The sequence below is a fragment of the Hyperolius riggenbachi genome, chromosome 1, assembly GCF_040937935.1.
Source record: "Hyperolius riggenbachi isolate aHypRig1 chromosome 1, aHypRig1.pri, whole genome shotgun sequence".
Lineage (NCBI taxonomy): Eukaryota > Metazoa > Chordata > Amphibia > Anura > Hyperoliidae > Hyperolius > Hyperolius riggenbachi.
In genome coordinates this window covers 35,781,463-35,803,663 of record NC_090646.1, presented here as the reverse complement: position 1 = coordinate 35,803,663, position 22,201 = coordinate 35,781,463, and the positions used below count along the sequence as shown (strand labels likewise).

At 41.6% G+C, this 22,201-nt stretch overlaps 1 protein-coding gene across 1 annotated transcript; it reads left to right on the top strand.

Annotated features, from left to right (window-relative positions):
- The first annotated feature begins 575 nt into the window (after positions 1 to 575).
- LOC137546375 (vomeronasal type-2 receptor 26-like) lies at positions 576 to 15,438 on the top strand. The gene is made up of 2 exons (XM_068268798.1): positions 576 to 676; positions 14,531 to 15,438. Exons 1-2 carry the CDS (start codon positions 601 to 603, stop codon positions 15,436 to 15,438), a joined length of 984 nt encoding a protein of 327 aa, XP_068124899.1. The 5' UTR covers positions 576 to 600.
- Positions 15,439 to 22,201: the final 6,763 nt, after the last annotated feature.

Sequence of the window (22,201 nt, the reverse complement as noted above, 5' to 3'; positions counted from 1 at the left end):
AGTACTTGGACAGTTCCACAAACAGAACTGCAATATAACAATACGGATAGAGAGACAAACAAAATGTTCTTATGAGTTGTATTGTGCATGTAAGGTACTGCACACCACTATAGCAGCAATGTACACACCTGTGGCTGTCCAACAGCTAAAGTACTTGGACAGTTCCACAAACAGAACTGCAATATAACAATACGGATAGAGAGACAAACAAAATGTTCTTATGAGTTGTATTGTGCATGTAAGGTACTGCACACCACTATAGCAGCAATGTGCACACCTGTGTCTGTCCAACAGCTAAAGTACTTGGAGAGTTCCACAAACAGAACTGCAATATAACAATAGGAATAGAGAAACAAAAAAGGAACTTATAAGAGGTATGGTGCGTGCAAGTTACTGTACCACTATAGCAGCTAAAGTCAGTGCACTGAGGACAGTCAGATACAGAGAACTGCAATATAACAATAGGAATAGAGAGACAACAAAATGCAGTGTTGAAAATGACAATAACAAGTTGAAAATGATAAGAACTTGTATTTGTGTGTGTGATTTCAGCCCCCAGTATCTCGATGCAATGACCCCTGCTTGCCTGGGAGCAGAAAAATGTCTGGATCTTCCCCTCACATTTGCTGCTATGAGTGTGCCCCGTGTCCTGATGGCCACATCTCCAACACAACTGGTACACTTTCTATTCTTACCTGAGTTATGCAACTGTTATTGTTGTAGCCAGATAAGTATTCCAGATTCATCAGTGTTTATTTGTGTAATTACACCAGCAATGTGTATGTAAGAAACCACCCAAATTCCATAAACATTGAGATGTTTCGTAAAATGTAAAGCAAACAGAATTTTGAAAACATTTGAATTTCATTGAAATTGATGTAAAGCCAACATGCAAAATTGTTTAACATTTTTTGTTCATTTTCCGTGTGATACTGTCAACATGTTTCACTAAAGTTGGTACAGCAACTGAGGCATTTGGGCTCAATTCTGGTAGCATTTAGTAGATAATGACTTCATGGAATTTGATTTACCTCATGAGGAAAATAAACTTTTGAATTCTGAAGAGGGAAACCGAGAGCCCAATAATAGTGTAGTAAGTACTGCAAAAATGGATATATGTAAAGAGTACAATATATATACTCACAGGACAGGGTTACCTCCAGGCAACCACTGTATAGGCAGGTGAGGAGATTATCTTGTCCCCACTCAGGAATAAGAAGTCGCTCTCTGTAGACAGGAAAAAAGGGGTATCCCCCTCCACCAAGGGTGGATAATTCATATTATGTAGAAAGAACAGAGGTGCCACCATGATAACATCAGGTAATAAAATGTTTAAAAGTGCTTTGGAGGCAGTGGTGGACTTACCTCCTGTAAGCAGACACTATAAACTGTCAGTTCAAATCTGAAAAAAAATTATTGGCATACTCCAAGGGGGTCGCAACGCGTTTCACAGGTGTAAACCTGCTTCCTCAGGCATTATAGCATAAGAGCATACAACTAGGGACAAAGGCAAAAGTAGGTGTACATCAGAACCAAATCACTTTATAAAGATATAGTAAATAGTATAGTTGATAAACATAGGCGTACCATATTAGTGTATTGTGTAATGTAGATAGAAACATATGCATGTATGCATGGTGTGTATGTGGGTATGGGTGGTGGTGGAAGTGTGTGTGGGGGGGGGGAACAAAAGGAAAGCAGGGGGGGGGAGGGGGTTGTGGGGGTTTAGTGACTAATGATTATTTGTATGTGCAAAAAGCATGAAAATAGTTGCAAACGTATGCATCAAACATAATGGGATGGCCAAAAAATGTTTGTGAACAAGGGGGGAGGGGAAGGACCTGGGAGTAGAGCTTATATGATGGTGATAGGGATGGGGGGGGAAGCTGATCAATACAAAGTAATCTAAAATAGACAGTAGAACAGTATGAAAATAGTTGCAAACATATGCATAAAACTTAATGGTATGGCAAAACAATGTATGTGAAACAAGTGGGGAGGGGGAGGGGGACCTGGGAGTATGTATGTGCAAACAGTATGAAAATAGTTTCAAATGTATGCATCAAACATAATGGTATGGCCAAAAAATGTATGTGAAACAAGGAGGGAGGTGGGGGGGGGGACCTGGGAGTATGTATGTGCAAAAATCATGAAAATAGTTGCAAATGTATGCATCAAACATAATGGTATGGCCAAAAAATGTTTGTGAACAAGAGGGGGAGGGGGGGGGGACCTGGGAGTAGAGCTTATATGGTGGTGATAGGGATGGGGGGGGGAAGCTGATCAATACAAAGTAATCTAAAATGGACCTGAGCATAAAACAGGTCTAGGTGGACAATGGTGTGAATAGTAAGATAGGCAGAGATGAATAACACAAAGATTAGTCAAGCACTTACCAGTAATAGGTCCGGGTAACACCTGGCGCCTCAGTGCCAAGGTGTCCAAAAACTGTGGATTAAATAGTGTGATAGCCACGCCTCCTGTCCAATCAGGGAGTGGGGTGGTGCGGTGGTTTCCCTCCAGAATGGGGGAGTGTTGCTGATTGGATGTGACAAAAGAGGAAGTGCCTTTGTGGCCATATTGCTCCAGGGCATCTTGCCCTTTATTTGTAAAAAGTAAAGTATGGGCTACTAATGAAGCCCAGGTCTATAATACTTTCACCATGAGGATAAATAAAGGGAAGGATTTGTTATGCAAAGGTAAAATTAAATTAAATGTACAAAATAAAAAAGAAAAGGAAAAAAAAGCATGGATGTGTGTTTATGTGTGATGTGGGGTATCACATCACATGAGGTAATTCATGTGGTAATTTTTGACTAAAAATGTGTGGTATTTAGTAGTGAAATACCTCACACTTCAATTCTGAAGAGAAATAAGAGGAATGTTTGCATGTCTTTGACCTCACATAATTAGACCTACCTCTACCACATGATAAATGCAGTGTTGTGATAGAATTGTGATATCTGTCACATAACATGGAGCCTTTTCAGCTTGTTCTGTGTTCAGGGTCCCCATATTTTGCTGAAATAACTAAAAGTGATCTGACCAACGAATCCCCCCCCCCTCCCCAAGTTCCATTTTGTTTTAAAAAAAGAAAAAGTACTCCAAACCCCGTACAATCCTTCATCTTCCGCGTCCCCCCAACATTGCCATTCCCCAACATCTGGTTGGAAAAATGCTCCAACCCACAGCCTCTACTTTTTAAAAAATTAAGTAAAACTGCGGCAAACACAGAACCCCCCCCCCCTCCTCTGGTTAAAGGGAACCTTAACCGGCGGGGAAAAAAAAATCACTTACCTGGGGGCTTTCCCAAGCCTCCTGCAGCCGTCCGGTGCCCGCGCCGGTCCTTCGGTGCCCTCCGGTCTCCCTCCGCCGCTAAGTTTCGTTTTCGGACGACTGCCAGTCGTCCTCGGGCCTCTTCCGCATTCCTCGTCGTAAACTGCAGTAAAGCGCGTCCGCATGACGCCAAACGTGTCATGTGCATGACGCCAAACGTGTCATGCGGACGCGCTTTACTGCAGTTTACGACTAGGAATGCGGAAGTGGCCCGAGGACGACTGGCAGTCGTCCGAAAACGAAACTTAGCGGCGGAGGGAGACCGGAGGGCACCGAAGGACCGGCGCGGGCACCGGACGGCTGCAGGAGGCTTGGGAAAGCCCCCAGGTAAGTGAATTTATTTTTCCTCGCCAGTTAAGGTTCCCTTTAAAATTGCTCCGAGGCCTCCCCAGCAGCCTATAAAAGTAAAAGTGCTGTAACACCCCCCCTCCAGACCCCCAGCCTCTAAAAGTAAAAGTACTCAAACACCCAGTCTCTAAAAGTGCTGACCCCTCCCCAGCCTCTAAAAGTGCTCCACCCACCCTCTTCCCCAGCCTCTAAAATTGCTCCTACCCCCCCCCCCCCCCTACCCCCAGCCTCTAAAGGTAAATGAGCTGGATTTTTTTTTTTTTTTTTTATAATGGATGCCTATAAATTTACTTTTCATAGGTTGCTACATAATCAAATACACCTTCCCTCCTCAAAAAAAAAAAAAAAAACATCTTCCAAAGACTATTCTAACTTATGGAAGACAATTAAAGATTATTACTTATTTGCTGCAGGCTTACCACTGAAATACCTCACGTTTTGCCTCACTCTATGCATTACCTCATGTTTTACCTAAGGTTTGGAAATGGAAAAAAATCTTTCAGAATTGATAAAAGAAGAGGAAAATACCTCATGAGGTATTTTACCAACAAAAAAACATTTACCCCACATAGCTACCAGAATTGAGCCCATTGTCTCATAGTAATAGAGCAGATGTGACAACATCACTCTGTTCAATTGCACCTGATGGTGGGCCCAGAGGAAAATATCTGTTTTATCATTGTACCTAACTGGGACCTTTACCACTGCAAACCCATCTTTATTTGCGTTTTTGGATCCAGGACTGGCGCAGTATCATTTACTTTTAATTTGTTTTTAAAATAAAAAGTTGTCCCATTATTTCCTTTTTCAAATGTTGTTTTATGAAACACATGCTAACCATAAATTTGATGCTAGTGATGTGGTTTTCAAAACTCATTGGCCAGGGGACCCAGAAGACTGTGAAGTTGCACACTGCTAAAAATACACAAACAACTAAATATAACAAGAAAGAAAAAAAAACATTTGGTGTAACAGCCAACAGATAATTTGGTTAATAAGATGACTGAGCATAAAAAGAGCATCCCATATGTAAAAAGTATATAGGTGTGTGTGTGTGTTGGGGGAGGGGGGTAGTCTGGGCAATGGTCATCACTATATGTAACACTTAATGGGAAAATAATAAAATAAATACACACATGTGATCATTATTACCCGCCTGGATCGATAATGGCCTCTCCGGAGCACAAATTGCGGCTTCATTGAGAAGCCATTTCTCTGATCTCTGATGAGCGAAAATGCTGATATTCTTTTTGCATTCATATTTGCAAAAAAAATGTTGAATTAGACTTTTGAACGAAAGTGCCATAGATAATCATGTCATAGAAAGCACATTTGTCATTTCTCACGGTTTTTTTTGCAAATGTTTGCGCTAAATAAACAGTTTTTCACATTTTCACTGTAAAAATAAAGATTTATTGCATTTTCCCATATTTTCACCATATTACGAAATACAATGTATATTTTCACAAAAATGTTCTCGAAAATCAAAAATGCCATTTTCTATGTGAAAAATGACTGCCAATAATTCATGAGCTACACAGCTGTTTTTATTCACTGAGGTGATCAAATTAAATTCTCCTGTGGCAAACTTCAAAGATTCCTTTTAAAGAAGTTAAGACCAGTAAGTCTCAAATCTAGACTCCATTATTTTATCTATCTTCCACAAATGTGAAGAGAGAGAGTTTTGTTGACCTTTGTACATTAAATATCATCCACAGTGTCTTAAACACACATATCACAAATCCCAGGCTTTCTGTTACCAAGAAAACCCTTCTCTAGTATGTCAGCCTGGCTGACTGCAGGTCGGGGCACCATTGGAGAGTTGTAGAGACCATGGAAATCATGAGAAGTGGAGACAGAATATACCGTAGGGGCCATCTGGCTGGTCACTGAGTGGGGGAATAAGCACAGTCATGCAGCAGATTAGTGGTCCTTCTATAGTGCATCCATCTGCTGTTACAGGACATCCAACATTTTCTACAGCATGTAGTCAGATTTAGAAACAACAAATGTATGATTAACCACATGTATATGAATGACTTGTGTGTATAGGGCCATACTTGAAATAGAAGCCCAAGGAAGTTTGGATGTCTGCCATATCAGCTAGTAAAATATTGCTAAAATTACCAATAATTTTACTATTGCCTTATCTGACCCCATTTTCACTTGAACCCTCCTTCTATCGATGCCTAACTATAACCGACCCCTCAACCAATTCATAATCCTAACTGACCCTCCCAACCAATGCCTAACCCTTACCAATCCCCCCAACCAATGCCTAACCCCAACTGACCCCCCCAACAATGACTGACACTAACCAATCCCCTCCCCACCTTATTCCTAACTGTCCCCCACCTGCAGCAATCCCCACCAATATTTACACCTCTATCTATGCCATTGCCTAGCTCTAACCTAACTGTAGCTACCAAGCGTCCTTTATTTTATCAGGTGCTGAATTCACTGGGGAAGTTTGGGCACTGCCATAGATGCCAACATTAATAGCTGTGATTAGCAGCTATAACTTGAAATTTGGACACTGAAGGTGTCTGATAAAATAACGAGCCCTGGGGCAACCTTTTGTACAAACTGTAGCAATAAATAGTGGGCACAAGGCAATTAACATGCTGATCACAGCTATTAATATACTGTCCACCTTTCCCAGCCTTATGAGCGCACAAGAACCTATTGCTATATGCCTTCATTCATTTTATAGTATTCTCTTGGACTAATGAATGGACACATTACAGAATATAATTTTTCCATAGGTGGCCTTACTGCAAGAGCAATTAACAAAATTGGATTGTTCCCATTTATCTAAAGGAGAGTTCCAGGGGTAGTAGGAAAAAAGGTGCTGGTGGCTAGTGGGCGAAAAGGGCACCGTAGACTCTAATGCAATTATTGTTCATACGGCGAAAAAAACTGAAAAAAGGGTGCCCAATAAATATTGTTAACAACATCAGAACATTACAGTTTTTTAAGTATGTTGTTTTCAGAATCCGCTCTGCTGGCCTTGATTCCCTGGACTGTGTTGATTCCTTTCTGTCAGTTTGCAAGGCTGACTGATTTGCATCCACTTATCTTGCAGATCTGCTTGTCTGCTTCCTTTGAAGGTCTAGTATAAATGTCATTTCCTCCCAGAATTCCTCGCTCGACATAGTTTCTGATTAGGGAAACTTACCTTGGAGCCTCAGCCTCTTTTGCATCTTGTTGCGAATATTCTAGTGTAGTTCATTATTGGGGAGTGCACTTTGCACTTCCTATAGTGCAGTCAGGTTCTGCTTTATTTGTACTGTTTTTTCCTGTTCTGTCTTGTCCTGTCCTTGCGATTGTACTGTCACCTGCGGTGGCTGACAGTGAATCGTTTGGTCTCGCTCCTAGATCGCATTCGCCCTAGCGGTAGAGGCGGTGGATCTCCCTTGTCTGACTCTTGGAGTATAACCTTAGCTGCGGTTGCTACTGGTTACTCCTTCAGTCTGTCTTGTCTGGAGCGAACGCTTTCTGTTGTCTGGTGTGAGACAACCGATTAGCAAGCGTTCGCGTTATTTGTCTGTCGTCATTTTTTCTGTGTTCATTTGTTAGTCAGGGTTGGTACGCTTTGCCAATGTTGCGCTTAACATGCGGTGGCCGTACCGTTAACGTGCTTGTCTCTGTTGCGCATATCGTGCGGGGACCGCATTTAGCTAGTTCTTTTGTTATTTACCTTGGCGTTCAGATTGTGGTTATTTGCTGTGTCTTCCTTGCTCAGTTCACGCTCTGCCTTTGTTCGGTCTTGTGTTGCTGGTGGCAATCGCCTCTTGCGATTAGCTTTCTCACTCTGGCCTGCTATGATGTGATATGTTTGCCGTCGCGGGGTGGCAACTAGATTGGTGGACAATCACATAGTCTGTCTCTGTTCTTGCTTTCTTCTGAGTTGCTACTTTGTTGCCCTGTCTTGCTCTATCATACAATTTCAACCTGGCATCTGTGGCTGTACAGAGGACTTATCCCTCTGTGCTCCACAGCCCCATCTGCTGGTTGGAATTCTCCTCTACAAATCTATACTGGGTGCTTTGCTTCTTCGATTGTGGCGATTTCCTTCTGCTTCAGCGCACATGGTGTGCGCTGACTGGAAATCGCCCGCAGATCATTACAGTTGTCATTTTAGAAACTTGCAAAATTATAGTTTTTATTGTTTGTAAGTACAGATTTTACGTTATCAAAGACATTATTGTTTCTATGTGTAAAATAATTTTTCTGCAGAGGGAGTGGTTAGGATTAGGCATCAACAGGGCAGAGGTAAGTTTTAGGCACCACCAGGGGAGGGTTCTTTGTGAGAGTAGAGCTGTGTTAAGCTGTATTGTTGAATTACGTAACAATTTTTAATGTTAATATCTTCACGTTATTATCTCCCATCTGTTATTGAAATGGTATTTATCATCAACTAAGTTTGACAATGATGCTTATCGCTATAAAGATTGTGTTATCTTCCTTGGAGGATTCTACATGGAACAGAGAGAGACTACTCTCATTTTTTCCATGTCCATAAAACACATTTTCAGATCGATTTTTTTTTTTGACTGATAAGATTATGCTCCAGGAGGTGATCTCCTCTAGTATAGCTACAGTGGGTTGCAAAAGTATTCGGCCCCCTTGAAGTTTTCCACATTTTGTCACATTACTGCTACAAACATGAATCAATGTTATTGGAATTCCACGTGACAGACCAATACAAAGTGGTGTACACATGAGAAGTGGATCGAAAATCATTCATGATTCCAAACATTTTTTACAAATAAATAACTGCAAAGTGGGGTGTGCGTAATTATTCGGCCCCCTTTGATCTCAGTGCAGTCAGTTGCCCATAGACATTGCCTGATGAGTGCTAATGACTAAATAGTGTACACTTGTGTGTAATCTAATGTCAGTACAAATACAGCTGCTCTGTGAGGGCCTCAGAGGTTGTCTAAGAGAATATTGGGAGCAACAACACCATGAAGTCCAAAGAACACACCAGACAGGTCAGGGATAAAGTTATTGAGAAATTTAAAGCAGGCTTAGGCTACAAAAAGATTTCCAAAGCCTTGAACATCCCACGGAGCACTGTTCAAGCGATCATTCAGAAATGGAAGGAGTATGGCACAACTGTAAACCTACCAAGACAAGGCCATCCACCTAAACTCACAGGCCAAACAAGGAGAGCGCTGAGCAGAAATGCAGTCAAGAGGCCCGTGGTGACTCTGGACGAGCTGCAGAGATCTACAGCTCAGGTGGGAGACTCTGTCCATAGGACAACTATTAGTTGTGCACTGTACAAAGTTGGCCTTTATGGAAGAGTGGCAAGAAGAAAGGCATTGTTAACAGAAAGCATAAGAAATCCGGTTTGCAGTTTGCCACAAGCCATGTGGGGGACACAGCAACCATGTGGAAGAAGGTGCTCTGGTCAGATGAGATCAAAATGGAACTGTTTGGCCAAAATGCAAAACGCTATGTGTGGCGGAAAACTAACACTGCACATCACTCTGAACACACCATCCCCACTGTCAAATATGGTGGTGGCAGCATCATGCTCAGGGGGTGCATCTCTTCAGCAGGGACAGGGAAGCTGGTCAGAGTTGATGGGAAGATGAGGGAAGATGGATGGAGCCAAATACAGGGCAAACTTGGAAGAAAATCTCTTGGAGACTGCAAAAGACTTGAGACTGGGGCGGAGGTTCACCTTCCAGCAGGACAATGACCCTAAACATAAAGCCAGGGTAACAATGGAATGATTTAAAACAAAACATATCTATGTGTTAGAATGGCCCAGTCAAAGTCCAGATCTAAATCCAATCGAGAATCTGTGGCAAGATCTGAAAACTGCTGTTCACAAACGCTGTCCATCTAATCTGACTGAGCTGGAGCTGTTTTGCAAAGAAGAATGGGCAAGGATTTCAGTCTCTAGATGTGCAAAGCTGGTAGAGACATACCCTAAAAGACTGGCAGCTGTAATTGCAGCAAAAGGTGGTTCTACAAAGTATTGATTCAGGGGGCCGAATAATTACGCACACCCCACTTTGCAGTTCTTTATTTGTAAAAAATGTTTGGAATGATGTATGATTTTTGATTCACTTCTCACGTGTACACCACTTTGCATTGGTCTTTCACGTGGAATTCCAATAAAAGTGATGCATGTTTGTGGCAGTAATGTGACAAAATGTGGAAAACTTCAAGGGGGCTGAATACTTTTGCAACCCACTGTATCAGAACTAGATCGGATCACGCCCCTGTCCATATTTGCATCAAAGAAGGTCCTCCCCAAAAGAAAGTTTTCTTCTGGAAATTAAATAATTCCCTATTAACAGATAAAACATTAACTGACAATTTAAAAAAAGACATTAAGGATTTTTTTGAAAGCAATCAAACTCCAGATAGTGGCCCCTCTTCTATTTGGGTGGCTCATAAAGCCTTCTCTCGAGGTCTCCTAATCAAACGTGGAGCCTTAGTTAAAAAACAAAGGGATAAACAATATGACAAATTAATTAATCGAATTCAAGAAAAAGAAAGATTGCTGAAGAGGTCTACATATTTGGAGTTAGAAAAATAACTTTTATCTTAGAGAAGAGCTACAACTTATTTCAGTACATCAATGCAATTATATGTTACAAAAAGCAAATTTGAATTTTTACTCTCAAAGCAATAAAGCACGTAAATTACTAGCCACCATGCTACAAAAAATGAAGTATAGAATTCATAAGATGGTTCACCCAATATCTAAAAGCCAGATAACTAACCCCAAGGACATTGCTGACCTCTATGGCGACTACTACGCCCAACTGTATAATATAAAAAATGACTCCTCAACTACTCAACCATAGGAAGAATCCATAAATAAATTCCTGAATGCCATAAATTTACCTAAAGTTTCAACTTCCCAATAAGGAATTCTAAACAGTCCCTTAACTGAGGTAGAAATTTTAAAAACCATAAAATTACTCAGAAGTAATATGGCCCCTGGACCTGATGGGTTCAGTAATGAATACCTGCTTACCTTTGCAGATTCCTTAGTGCACAATTTGACAATATTATTTAATTCCTTCCTAGAGGGGAAACCAATTCCTACGGAGTACTTGGAAGCAATTATTACAGTCATCCCTAATCCAGACAAGGATCAAACCACCCCAGCTAATTTTAGGCCCATCTCATTGCTGAACGTAGACACGAAGTTATATGCAAAGTAGTTAGCAAATCGTTTGATGCAAATAACCCCTTTTCTTCAGAATTACAATCAAGTTGGCTTCACAAAAGGACGTCAAGCAAATGACGGTACGAGGCAAATGCTGGATTTGCTTAGACATGTGGAGCTCTGTTGAATGCCTTCGGTTCTCTTAACTTTAGACTCCGAAAAGGCATTCAACAGCATTCATTGTCAGTTCTTAAGACATGCACATAAAATTTGGGTTTGTGGTCCCATTATTAAAGCTATCATGGCTCTATACTCCGTACCTACAGCAAGAGTTAATGCAGCAGGATTTATATCTAAATCCTTTAGTATCTCAAACGGAACTCGTCAGGGGTGTCCCCTCTCCACTATAATTTTCATAATGTTAATGGAAACGATCGCTCAAAAAATCTGTTCCAATGCAAATATAAAAGGGTTACACATAGGGAATACCCACCACATCATCAATATATTCACTGACGATGTAGCATTGTTTTTAACTAACCCATTGAATCATTAAAACACTTACTAGTAGACCTTACCATGTTCTCTGAAGCTTCAATCTATAAGCTTTACCAGCACAAGTCTCTTATGTTAGGATTACATTTGCTTCCTCTCCATTCTCCTTTCCATGAGCTGAACATGAGGTTCCCTACTTGGGTATTAAACAGTCAAGTCACGCTGAGTATCTGTGTAAATATAATTATCTCCCCTTACTTGTTTTTGTAAAAAAAAGTCTGCTGACTTGGCCAAGTCTTGGCTTTCCTGGTCTGGCCGAGTGTCTGCAATCAAAATGTTTATCCTTCCAAAAATTTTGTATCTATTTCATACAGTTAACATTCCCCTACGGGAATCATTTTGAATGGATCTAAAAAGGTGTGTCTCAACTTTATTTGGCGGGGGGGAAAAATAAGAGTTCCGTACAAGGTAATGATACTACAAAAAAAACTAAAAAAAAAAAAAAAAACAAGGGGGTATGGGCCTTCCCTGCTTAGAATTGTATTATTATGCTGCAAATTTAGCTATTGTCAAACATTGGTGAAACCTTTCTTCCCAAAAACCATGTGTAGACTTAGAAACAGCTCTGATCGGCTCGACCCCCCGCACAACATTAATGAGTAAGATGTTGGGTGCAAAGTCTCTCCCCTCCCAGTTCCCTATGATCCAATCTACACTTCTGGCTTGGGAGCTCTTCCTCAAACATCCATCAGATGACTCCCATGCACAATGCCCCCTCTTTCCATTATCAGTGCTGCAACAATTTATCCCTCATCTCAATCTTCGCCCCTGGTATAATGCTCAAATCACCTTACTGTATGCTCTATTTGAGGATTTGATGATCAAGTCCTTCGCTGATCTTTAAAAACAGTTTCAGATTCCAAACTCCCAACTTTTCACTTATCATAGAATATTTCATCTAATCAAAATTCAATCCATAACTCTTTCTAAATTACCTTCTCAGATACTCACTCTAATAAACTTTAAAGGCACTCAGAGAGGGAACATTTCGACTTGGTATGAAGCTCTAAGTACAAACTCAGTTTCCCCACTTCAAAGATATGCCTTAGAGAGGCACTTAAGTCAGATCAAAAAAATGAGTTTTTTTTTCTCACCTGGGGCTTCCCTCAGCCCCCTGCAGCTGTCCGGTGCCCTCGCAGCCTTGCTCCGATCCTCCTGGACCCGACGGCGACCACTTCCGGTTTTGCCATCAGGACCCGACAGGCTGGGAACGCGAGTGATTCTTCGCGTTCCCAGCCACAATAGCACCCTCTATGTTGCTATAGCAGCCCTCTATGCTGCTATAGCAACATAGAGGGAGCTATTGTGGCTGGGAACGCAAAGAATCACTCGCGTACTCAGCCTGTCGGGTCCTGACGGCGAAAACAGAAGTGGTCGCCGGCAAGTCCAGGAGGATCGGAGCGAGGCTGCGAGGGCACCGGACAGCTGCAGGGGGCTGAGGGAAGCCCCAGGTGAGTAAAACTCATTTTTTTATTTGGCTTAAGGTTCACTTTAAGCTGGTCTAACAATCTTAAAACCTCAATATCAATTAAGCAATTGATTAAGACCACTACCTCAATCTTGAAGCTCTCTAAATGTAATTCCCATTGGGAGCAATCTCATAAATTACTGTACAAATGGTACTTTACTACTAGAAGACTGTCTTCCTTCTCGGCCGATATGTCCCCTCTATGCTGGCACTGTTCTTCTGCCCCAGGCACTTTACTTCATATGTTTTGGGAGTGCCAACAAATTTACTTATTTTGGGGTCAGGTGGAGGCCTTGATCAGAAGGTCCTTTGATCTCAATTTCAGAATTATGCCACAATTGGCACTTTTGCTAATAGGACTAGAAGACTTTTTAAAGCAATATCAAATACATATATGCCATATTCTAATTACAGCTGTTTCATTAATTTCTCTTAATTGGGAGTTAGCAGATCAAATTTCTATATCCCAACTGAAACCTATATTTAGGAAAAATTTAGTTATGGAACTAGTTCTTAGAGTTAATTAACAGCAGGACATATAATCAATTACCCCCTCCCCCCACCCACCCCAAAAGTTGAGTACTCAAGTATTGAGAATGTAAGACCAGAATATTTGGTTACCTGTATGTTTAACTTTATTTTCTTCTCTTCTTTTTTTCTCTTCTCTTTTTCCTCTTTCTTCTTGGTCTGTCTATTTTCTTCTATTAGACTGTTAGGTCTCTAGTTTTAAATTTCAACTAACCACTTTGTCCTGAAAATGTTTGATCTCAGGCTGTTAATACAACACTCCTATTATCTCAATGTTTAAAGAGACACTGAAGCGGAAAAAAAATATGATATAATGAATTGGTTGTGTACTATGAATAATTACTAGAAGATTAGCAGCAAAGAAAATATTCTCATATTTTTATTTTCAGGTATATAGTGTTTTTTCTAACATTGCATTATTCCCTAATATGTGCAGATTACACAACACTCTGCATTCAAAATGATTCTTTCAGAGCAGTCTGTGAACTAATGATCTCTCCTCTGGCAGAGAAAAAGAAAACTGTTCACTTATAGTTGAGATAATAAAAGTCAGAAGACAGCCCTCTCCACGACTTTGAAAGTCGTAGAGATTAATGACTTTTTTGCATAGAGATAACAACTGGAGTTTCTTAACTCTTCCTGTACTGGAAACAATTAGACTGATGTATCTGATCTTAATGTTTTATTTCTTAGCTGTGCTACACATACAAATCATAATATCATCATTTTTTTTTTCGCTTCAGTGTCTCTTTAAGCTTATTGTTTCAATAAGATAAATGTTATTTCCTTGGTTGGTAGAATACCTTATGGGTATTTATGTATAAATACAACTAATAGGACATAGCTGTATTTTAGTGTTGGATGTTTCACAACAACAATTGAATACGTTTGGACATGTTATTGTAAACATATGAATATGTTCTTTTCATTTATTGTGTTGAATTTTTATGTACCGCAAGTTATAAGCATTCAATAAAACCGTTTCATGAAAAACAAAAAAAAATTCGTTATCTAGCCAGGCCCTTTTTTCCTGGCACCCTTTTTTCATACACACATTCCAGGGGTTCATGTATACTCACTAACCAAATGTATGGAAACATAATTATTTCCTTAGAATTATTGTGTTGATTATGCTTTTTTATATCTGCCTTCAGACAGTGAAAATTGCATGAAATGTCGAGATGAAGAATGGTCAAATGAGAAGAAGGATCTCTGTGTTCCAAAACTGGTGGTATTTCTCTCCTACACTGAGGATTCAATTGCTGCAGTATATTCATCTGGCTCTATTTTGTGTTGTCTTCTGACTTCTTTAATATTGGGGATTTTTGTGCATTACAAAGACACGCCGATTGTTAAAGCTAATAACAGGAACCTGAGCTATCTTCTCCTGGTCTCCATCATGCTGAGCTTCCTCTGTGTCTTCTTGTTCCTCGGTCGTCCATCAGATGTAACCTGCAGGCTACGTGTGACATTTTTTGGTGTCATCTTCTCAGTAGCCATCTCCTCTCTACTTGCGAAAAGTATCATTGTCTGTGTTGCTTTTAAAGCCACCAAGCCTGGGAATTCCTGGAACAAATGGATGGGAACCAAATTATCCAATTCTGTAATATATGTGTGTTCAATTGTGCAAATAAATATCTGTGCCATTTGGTTGTCTACTTGTCCTCCATTCCAGGAAGAAGATACTCACTCTTTTCAGGACATAATTGTCATTCAGTGCAACGAAGGGTCAGCCATTGCATTTTACTCTGTCCTGGGATATTTGGGGATTCTTGCAGCTGTTAGTTTCATTATAGCATTTTTAGTCAGAACATTACCGGACAGCTTTAATGAGGCCAAGTACATCACGTTCAGCATGCTGGTGTTCTGCAGTGTCTGGATTGCCATGATCCCGACCTATCTGAGCACTAAAGGGAAATACATGGTGGCTGTAGCAGTCTTTGCTATTATGGCGTCAAGTGCTGGACTTCTCGCCTGTATTTTTTTCCCAAAATGTTACATAATTTTGTGTAGACCTGAACTTAACACAAAAATAGGTTTGCTCGAAAATAAAGCAAGATAATATTATACAGTAGATACTAATTGTATAATGCAAGTCTAAAAAAAATTCTATAGAGTATTAGAATAAAATATATGCATCTACGTACAGCATGTATGAATAAAGTATCTATGTATGTATAGATTAACTTTGTGGGTTATATAGTCTAGCCTTTATTACTTGAAGAGACTATGAGGGTGCCTATTAACGGTACAATTTTTGTTCATAAAATGCCATCTTTTGATGCAATTTGTACGATCGAAAGTAATCTGAAAGTGTGAGGGCTGCCAGCGTGGTGTATGTATACGTAGCTGTGCTACTTCAATATTCAGCCATATAAAGAGACTCAAAGCAGCTCCAATTGGACTGAACACTGGTGAAAATGGAGATGGGCAACATAGAATTAGAGCCAAATAAGAAGTGTAAGAAGGGAAAGCCGAAAAAGCTGACAGACTTTTACCGGGAAAAAGCTCTGCGCTCAGCGGCTCTCCGCTCCAGCCGCACAAGGAAAAATGGTGCATGCAAGTCCCTCTCCTCAGTTATGGTGGACACGTGCACAGAGCATCAGTCCACTCCAGAGGCATAGCTAGGGCTTTCAGTGCCCGGGGACAAAGACAGTTTATGTGCCCCCCCCCATGGTGGCAAAGAGCATAAATGGGCGTGGCCCTGCATCAGAATGTGAGCATGGTCATCGGTGCTGCTATGCAAATACAAAATAATATGGTAGAAAATTACACTATGACTATGGTAGGATTACAGTGTGAGCTCCTCTGAGGACAGTCTGTGACATGACTATGTACTCTGTAAAGTGCTGCAGAAGATGTCAGTGCTATATAAATCCATAATATAATAAAAAATAATAATAATAATAATAATATGGTAGGGCGTTAGACTATGACTATGGTAGGATTAGATAGTGAGCTCCTCTGAGAACAGTCAGTGACATGACTATGTACTCTGTAAAGTGCTGCAGAGGACATCAGTGCCATATAAACAAATAATAATATGGTAGGACACAAGACTATGAATATGGTGGGATTAGATTGTGAGCTCCTCTAAGGACAGTCAGTGACATGACTATGTACTCTGTAAAGTGCTGCAGAAGATGTCAGTGCTATAGATGCAGAGACATGACAGAGAACATTTATATCACACTTTTGTCCTGTTGGACTCAAAGCGTCAGAGCTGTAGTCACTGGGACGCGTCCTATAGGTCTCCTACTTAACAGGCGCAGGCTTACTGAACAGGAGGAGCGAAGATTTATTTGAACCCAGGTCTCCTATGTTAGAGGCAGAGTCCCCAGTACTGCATCTAGCCACTTGACAGGGCTTTTTCCCTTCCCTACCCCCAAAAAAATACTGTGATAATGGCTTGCTGAATGAGCAATAAAATGCTAAAAGCTTTAAGCCTGAAGAGTCAGTCAGAGAAAGGGAATGTATGTACAGTATGTGTATGTGACATACATACATTCTGTGATTCCATCCCTGACTGTCTGACCCCTGTCCCCGACCCTGCAGGCTTCTTCAAGCATTTAGCATTTTATCACACAAGTACAAGTACAGTATTTTATGGACCATGAGACCCTCCCAGCCACAATAATCCCCCCCCCATAACAGTAACCCTCCCAGCCACAGTAATTCCCCCCCCATAACAGTAACCCTCCCAGCTACAGTAATCCCCCCCAATAACGGTAACCCTCCCAGCTACAGTAATCCCCCCATAACAGTAACCCTCCCAGCTACAGTAATCCCCCCAATAACAGTAACCCTCCCAGCTACAGTAACCCCCCCCCCCCCCCACAACAGTAACCCTCCCAGCTACAGTAACTTCCCCCCAATAACAGTAACCCTCCCAGCTACAGTAACCCCCCCCCCATAACAGTAACCCTCCCAGCTACAGTACCCCCCCCCCATAACAGTAACCCTCCCAGCTACAGTAGCCCCCCCCCCCCCAATACCAGTAACCCTCCCAGCTACAGTAACCCCCCCCCCCATAACAGTAACCCTCCCAGCTATAGTAACCCCCATAACAGTAACCCTCCCAGCTACAGTAACCCCCCCCCCCCCATAACAGTAACCCTCCCAGCTACAGTAACCCCCCCCCCCCCCTAACAGTAACCCTCCCAGCTACAGTAATCCCCCTCCCCAATAACAGTAACCCTCCCAGCTACAGTAATCCCCCCAATAACAGTAACCCTCCCAGCTACAGTAATCCCCCTCCCCAATAACAGTAACCCTCCCAGCTACAGTAATCCCCCCAATAACAGTAACCCTCCCAGCTACAGTAATCCCCTCCCCATAACAGTAACCTTCCCAGCTACAGTAATCCCCCCTCATAGCGGCTCCCACAAAGGAATTCCTGGCATGTGTGCAGAGAGTCCCTGTCCCGTTCTGGCTGGCATTCCTATTGGATGGCTTGCTCTAGGTGGTATAGGGGGCATTGGGAAGTTGTATGGGGGCATTGGGAAGCCTCCCCGTGGAGCTCCTAGATAGTGCTATTGTAGCATGAACTAATTCCCGCAGGGCAACCGCTTTGCAGTATTGGTTTTTGACCCTGCATAGTTTGGCATGCAAAAGCAAATGCACATTTGCATGAGCATTGCCTCATGAATAGCCAATAAGGCCACATTTGCAAAGCCAGATTTGTAAGGTGTTCACTTGGTGTTTAATGCACACATTAAACTCTCTGTGTAAGAAGCATGTATGTCGGATTAACCCAGCCCCTCCATCTAAATCTTTATGGATAACGCAACTCAATTCATATTTAAAACTAGAAAAGTTGGTTTATCAGCATAGAGGAGCACCCCATAAATTCGAAAAAGTGTGGGCTCCCTAGCTAGACACTCCTGGTCTTCCCAACCGCACACTCATTATTGATAGACTATTTATGGCAGGCAGTTGAGTTGTTGTTCATTGATAACAAAGGTATTTGTCGTGGATTTCTCTATTCTTTCTTTTTTTTTTTTTTTTGTTATACTTTTTTTATTGATTTCCATCTTATCAATAAATGTATCATACAAGTTTTTAACATGAGTAGGAAAAGTTATAAAGCATATTATCAACAGATGCAATGGTAACAACATATATAACATTAAAGTAGGAGTATCAATAGTACTCTATAGTATCAATAGAAAAATGTCACATTAAGGCGTGGAAAAGATTGCTTAGATAATCTTATGGAGGAAACAACCGTCTAACAGATAGCATGGAAGTCCAATGAGATTGGGAATGCATCCTCGATGGCGGTGAGTTTAGAGTGTTGTTCTCATCCTGGATACTTACTACAGGTACCAGTTCTAAAGTTTATAAAAACCTAACCTATTGGAGGAAAAAGAAAACGTATTCTCTTTATAGAAAATTATGTCAGTCACTAAGAGAGGAAAGTAAGCTATTAACGCTAATAGAAAGAGGTCGTAGGGAAAGGTGGGGGGGTGGGGGATATGGAGGGAAATTAACTGGAGCGGGGAAGACAAGGCAGTGCTTCTTGCTACCAGGGTTATAGGAAATAGGAGAAAAAAGAAGGAAAAAGGGTTAGCCAGTGCCTTTGATTTAGGGCCCAATGTTATTTTAAAAGATAATAAGATAATACAATATTTCTCTGGTTTCATGAGGTCTCTTTAGGTCTAAAATAGACGTGAAGCTATGTTATTATGGGGGTTGATAGACAGGGGATACATAAGGCCATGAGTCCCAGATTTTATGGAAGTTATTTTCTGTATCTCTCAGAGAAGCTGTCAATTGTTCCATGGACCTAGTCTAATTGACTTTGAGGATGACCTCAGAGATGTCTGGCGGAGCTATTTTCTTCCAGGAGGAGGATATAGCCAGTCTAGTTGCTGTTATTATATAGGTAATTAAGTGGTTTGTATGTTTGTTTATCGTTGGGATTGGTTTGCCTAAAAGCATGTGAAGGGGATCAAGAGGTATCATGACACCAGTAGTGGAGTGGATAAGTTCTTGTATCTTGCTCCATAGAGGGGAGAGAAGAGGGCAGAACCAGAAGATGTGTTCTAGGGTGCCTTTGTTATTGCATCCTCTCCAACATAAATCAGACGTACCTGGGTAGGCTTTGGACAGAATTTCTGGTGTAGGGTACCAACGAAATAGAATTTTGTATATATTCTCCCTGATTTGAATACACATTGAAGAACGTTTGGCATTATCCCATATATCGAGCCAGTCATCCAAAGATATAGATGTGGAGATTGCAGATGACCATTTTGCCATGTAAGAGTGGTCTGGTGACCAAGATCCAAATTTAGTCAACAACAAAACATAAATTTGGGAAATCAGACCTTTCTGATGTCCTGCGTTGTCACATAATCGCTCAAAAGGAGAGAAATGTAGTGTGGTATCAGGTTTATGAATAGTTGAGTGGATGAAATGAGTAATCTGATTATGTTCCATAATCAATTGAGGGGTGAAGGAGATTTTGTTTTCAAGCTGTGATCTGGTACGTGCTTTTCCTGTGAGGGGGTGTATCCAATCATTAAGGTTGAAGTATCCCAGTTTATACCAAGTGCTCATGAAGGACTCAAAAAGGCCTGGTTTGAAGGAGGGATTGCCCAGGATTGGAACCCTCCATGGGTTTTAACTATCATCTGTATGCAGATGACACCCAGATCTACCTCCACACCCCTGACATATCCACCACTACCATGGACAAGGTCTCCTCCTGTCTATCAGCCATCTCCTCCTGGATGTCCCCTAGGTTCCTGAAACTAAACCTAGACAAAACGGAATTTATGACCTTCCCACCCCGGACATCCATAAACCTCCCAGATGTGCATGTCACTGTTAACCACACTACCATTCACCCTACCTCTCAAGCCCGCTGTCTGGGTGTCACCCTGGACTCCGCACTCTCCTTCACTCCCCACATCCAAAACCCCACAATGTCCTGCAACTTCCACCTTCGTAACATCTGTAAGATTCGCCCTTTCCTGACCTCTGCCACCACCAAACTCCTCATCCATGCCCTCATAATTTCCCGCCTTGACTACTGCAATGCCCTGCTGTCTGTTCTCCCTATGACCCGAACAGCCCCACTGCAGTCCATCATGAATGCAGCAGCCAGAATTATCCACTGCTCCCATCGCTCCACCATGGAAGATCCCCTCCTTGAATCCCTCCACTGGCTTCCTATCCAGTCCAGAATCAGATTCAAGATACTGTGTCTGACCTACAAATCTGTCCACAAAACCTGTCCAACCTACATTTCCGATCTTACTCGGAGGTACACACCTAGCCGCTCACTCCGCTTTTCCAATGAACTTTGCCTAACCGCCCCCCGCATCACCCAGTCCTATGCACGCCTCCAGGACTTCTCAAGAGCTGCTCCAACACTATGGAACTCCCTACCTCCACCCATTAGGGCAGCCCCCTCCTTCAACATCTTCAAGAAAGCCCTCAAAACTCACCTTTTCACTCTGGCTTACTACCGCTCACAAGTGCTCTAAACCCACAGCTGAACTCTGGTCTCCTACCTCTCGTGTCCCTACCTCTCCCTTTAGATTGTAAGCCTTTGGGCAGGGTCCTCCTCCTTTTGTGTCCAACCTGATCATGCACCTCCATTACTGTGAACCCATGCTAGGCATCTGAGTGAACCTAACTTGCCTAATCTCCATGCTCCATCCAGTGACTGACTAAGCATTACCTTGTACTCATACTGTGCTGCATGATCTGATCTTTCTTGTATTCAGGTATTGTCATTTTGCTGTATGTCACCCCTAAATATTGTATGTATCCCTATTTATTGTCCAGCGCTGCGTAATATGTTGGTGCTTTATAAATACAACAAATAAATGAATAAATAAGGAGAGGACTTCAACCTGGCCATAGGGGCGGTGATATGCCAAATATGTAGTGTGAATTTAATTGTGGGGAGTATAAGTTGCTGCTGCTGTATTTTAGGTACAGTTTGTGTCCATAGTAGGGAAGCTACTATGTGTCCATAGTAGGGGGAGACAGGGAGCATACTAGTTGCTTCTATGAGGCCCCATTTTGTAAATACTTTTACATCGGACCATTCAGATAACTGATGTAGGTGAGCAGCATAGTAGTAGTAGCGTATATGTGGTAGCCCAAGACCCCCTTGTTCTCTAGGAGAGAGAAGGATGTTTTTGTGGACTCTTGGTCGTCTATGGTTCCAGACAAATTTGTGAAAGGCCGCTTGTAGGGTCGTCAATTAGGAGGATGGTATCAGTACTGGAAAGGTTTCAAAAAGATATAAGAGACGGGGCAAGATATTCATTTTTAAAGCGTATATTCGGCCTAGCCAAGAAATCTTGTAGGCAGTCCATTTGTGTAAATCTTGCATGATTCGTTGTATAAGGGATGAGAAGTTACATTTGTATATAGTACTATAAGTGGGAGTAAGATGGATTCCTAGGTATTTTAGGGATTGGGTTTGCCATTTATAGGGAAAGCTACTTTGTAGAGAGGTAAGGAGGTCTGGGGGTACTTTTATAGGTAAGGCCTCAGTTTTATCCTGATTCAATTTGAAACCAGATAAAGACTCAAATAAAGATAGGGTGTCATGTAAAGCTGGTAATGAGGTAAGTGGGTTTACAATGGTCAGTAGAATGTCATCTGCAAATAGAGAGATCTTATACTTGTGCTTACCATGGTTAACTCAGTTTATGTTGACATTTTGTCTAATTGCTTCCACAAGAGGCTCAATGCTGAGGGCAAATAGGAGTGGGGAGAGGGGGCAGCCCTGTCTCGTGCCGTTGTGAATTTGGAAGGGGTTAGGAGGAGCAAAAGGTAGCTTGATTGAGGCTGTTGGG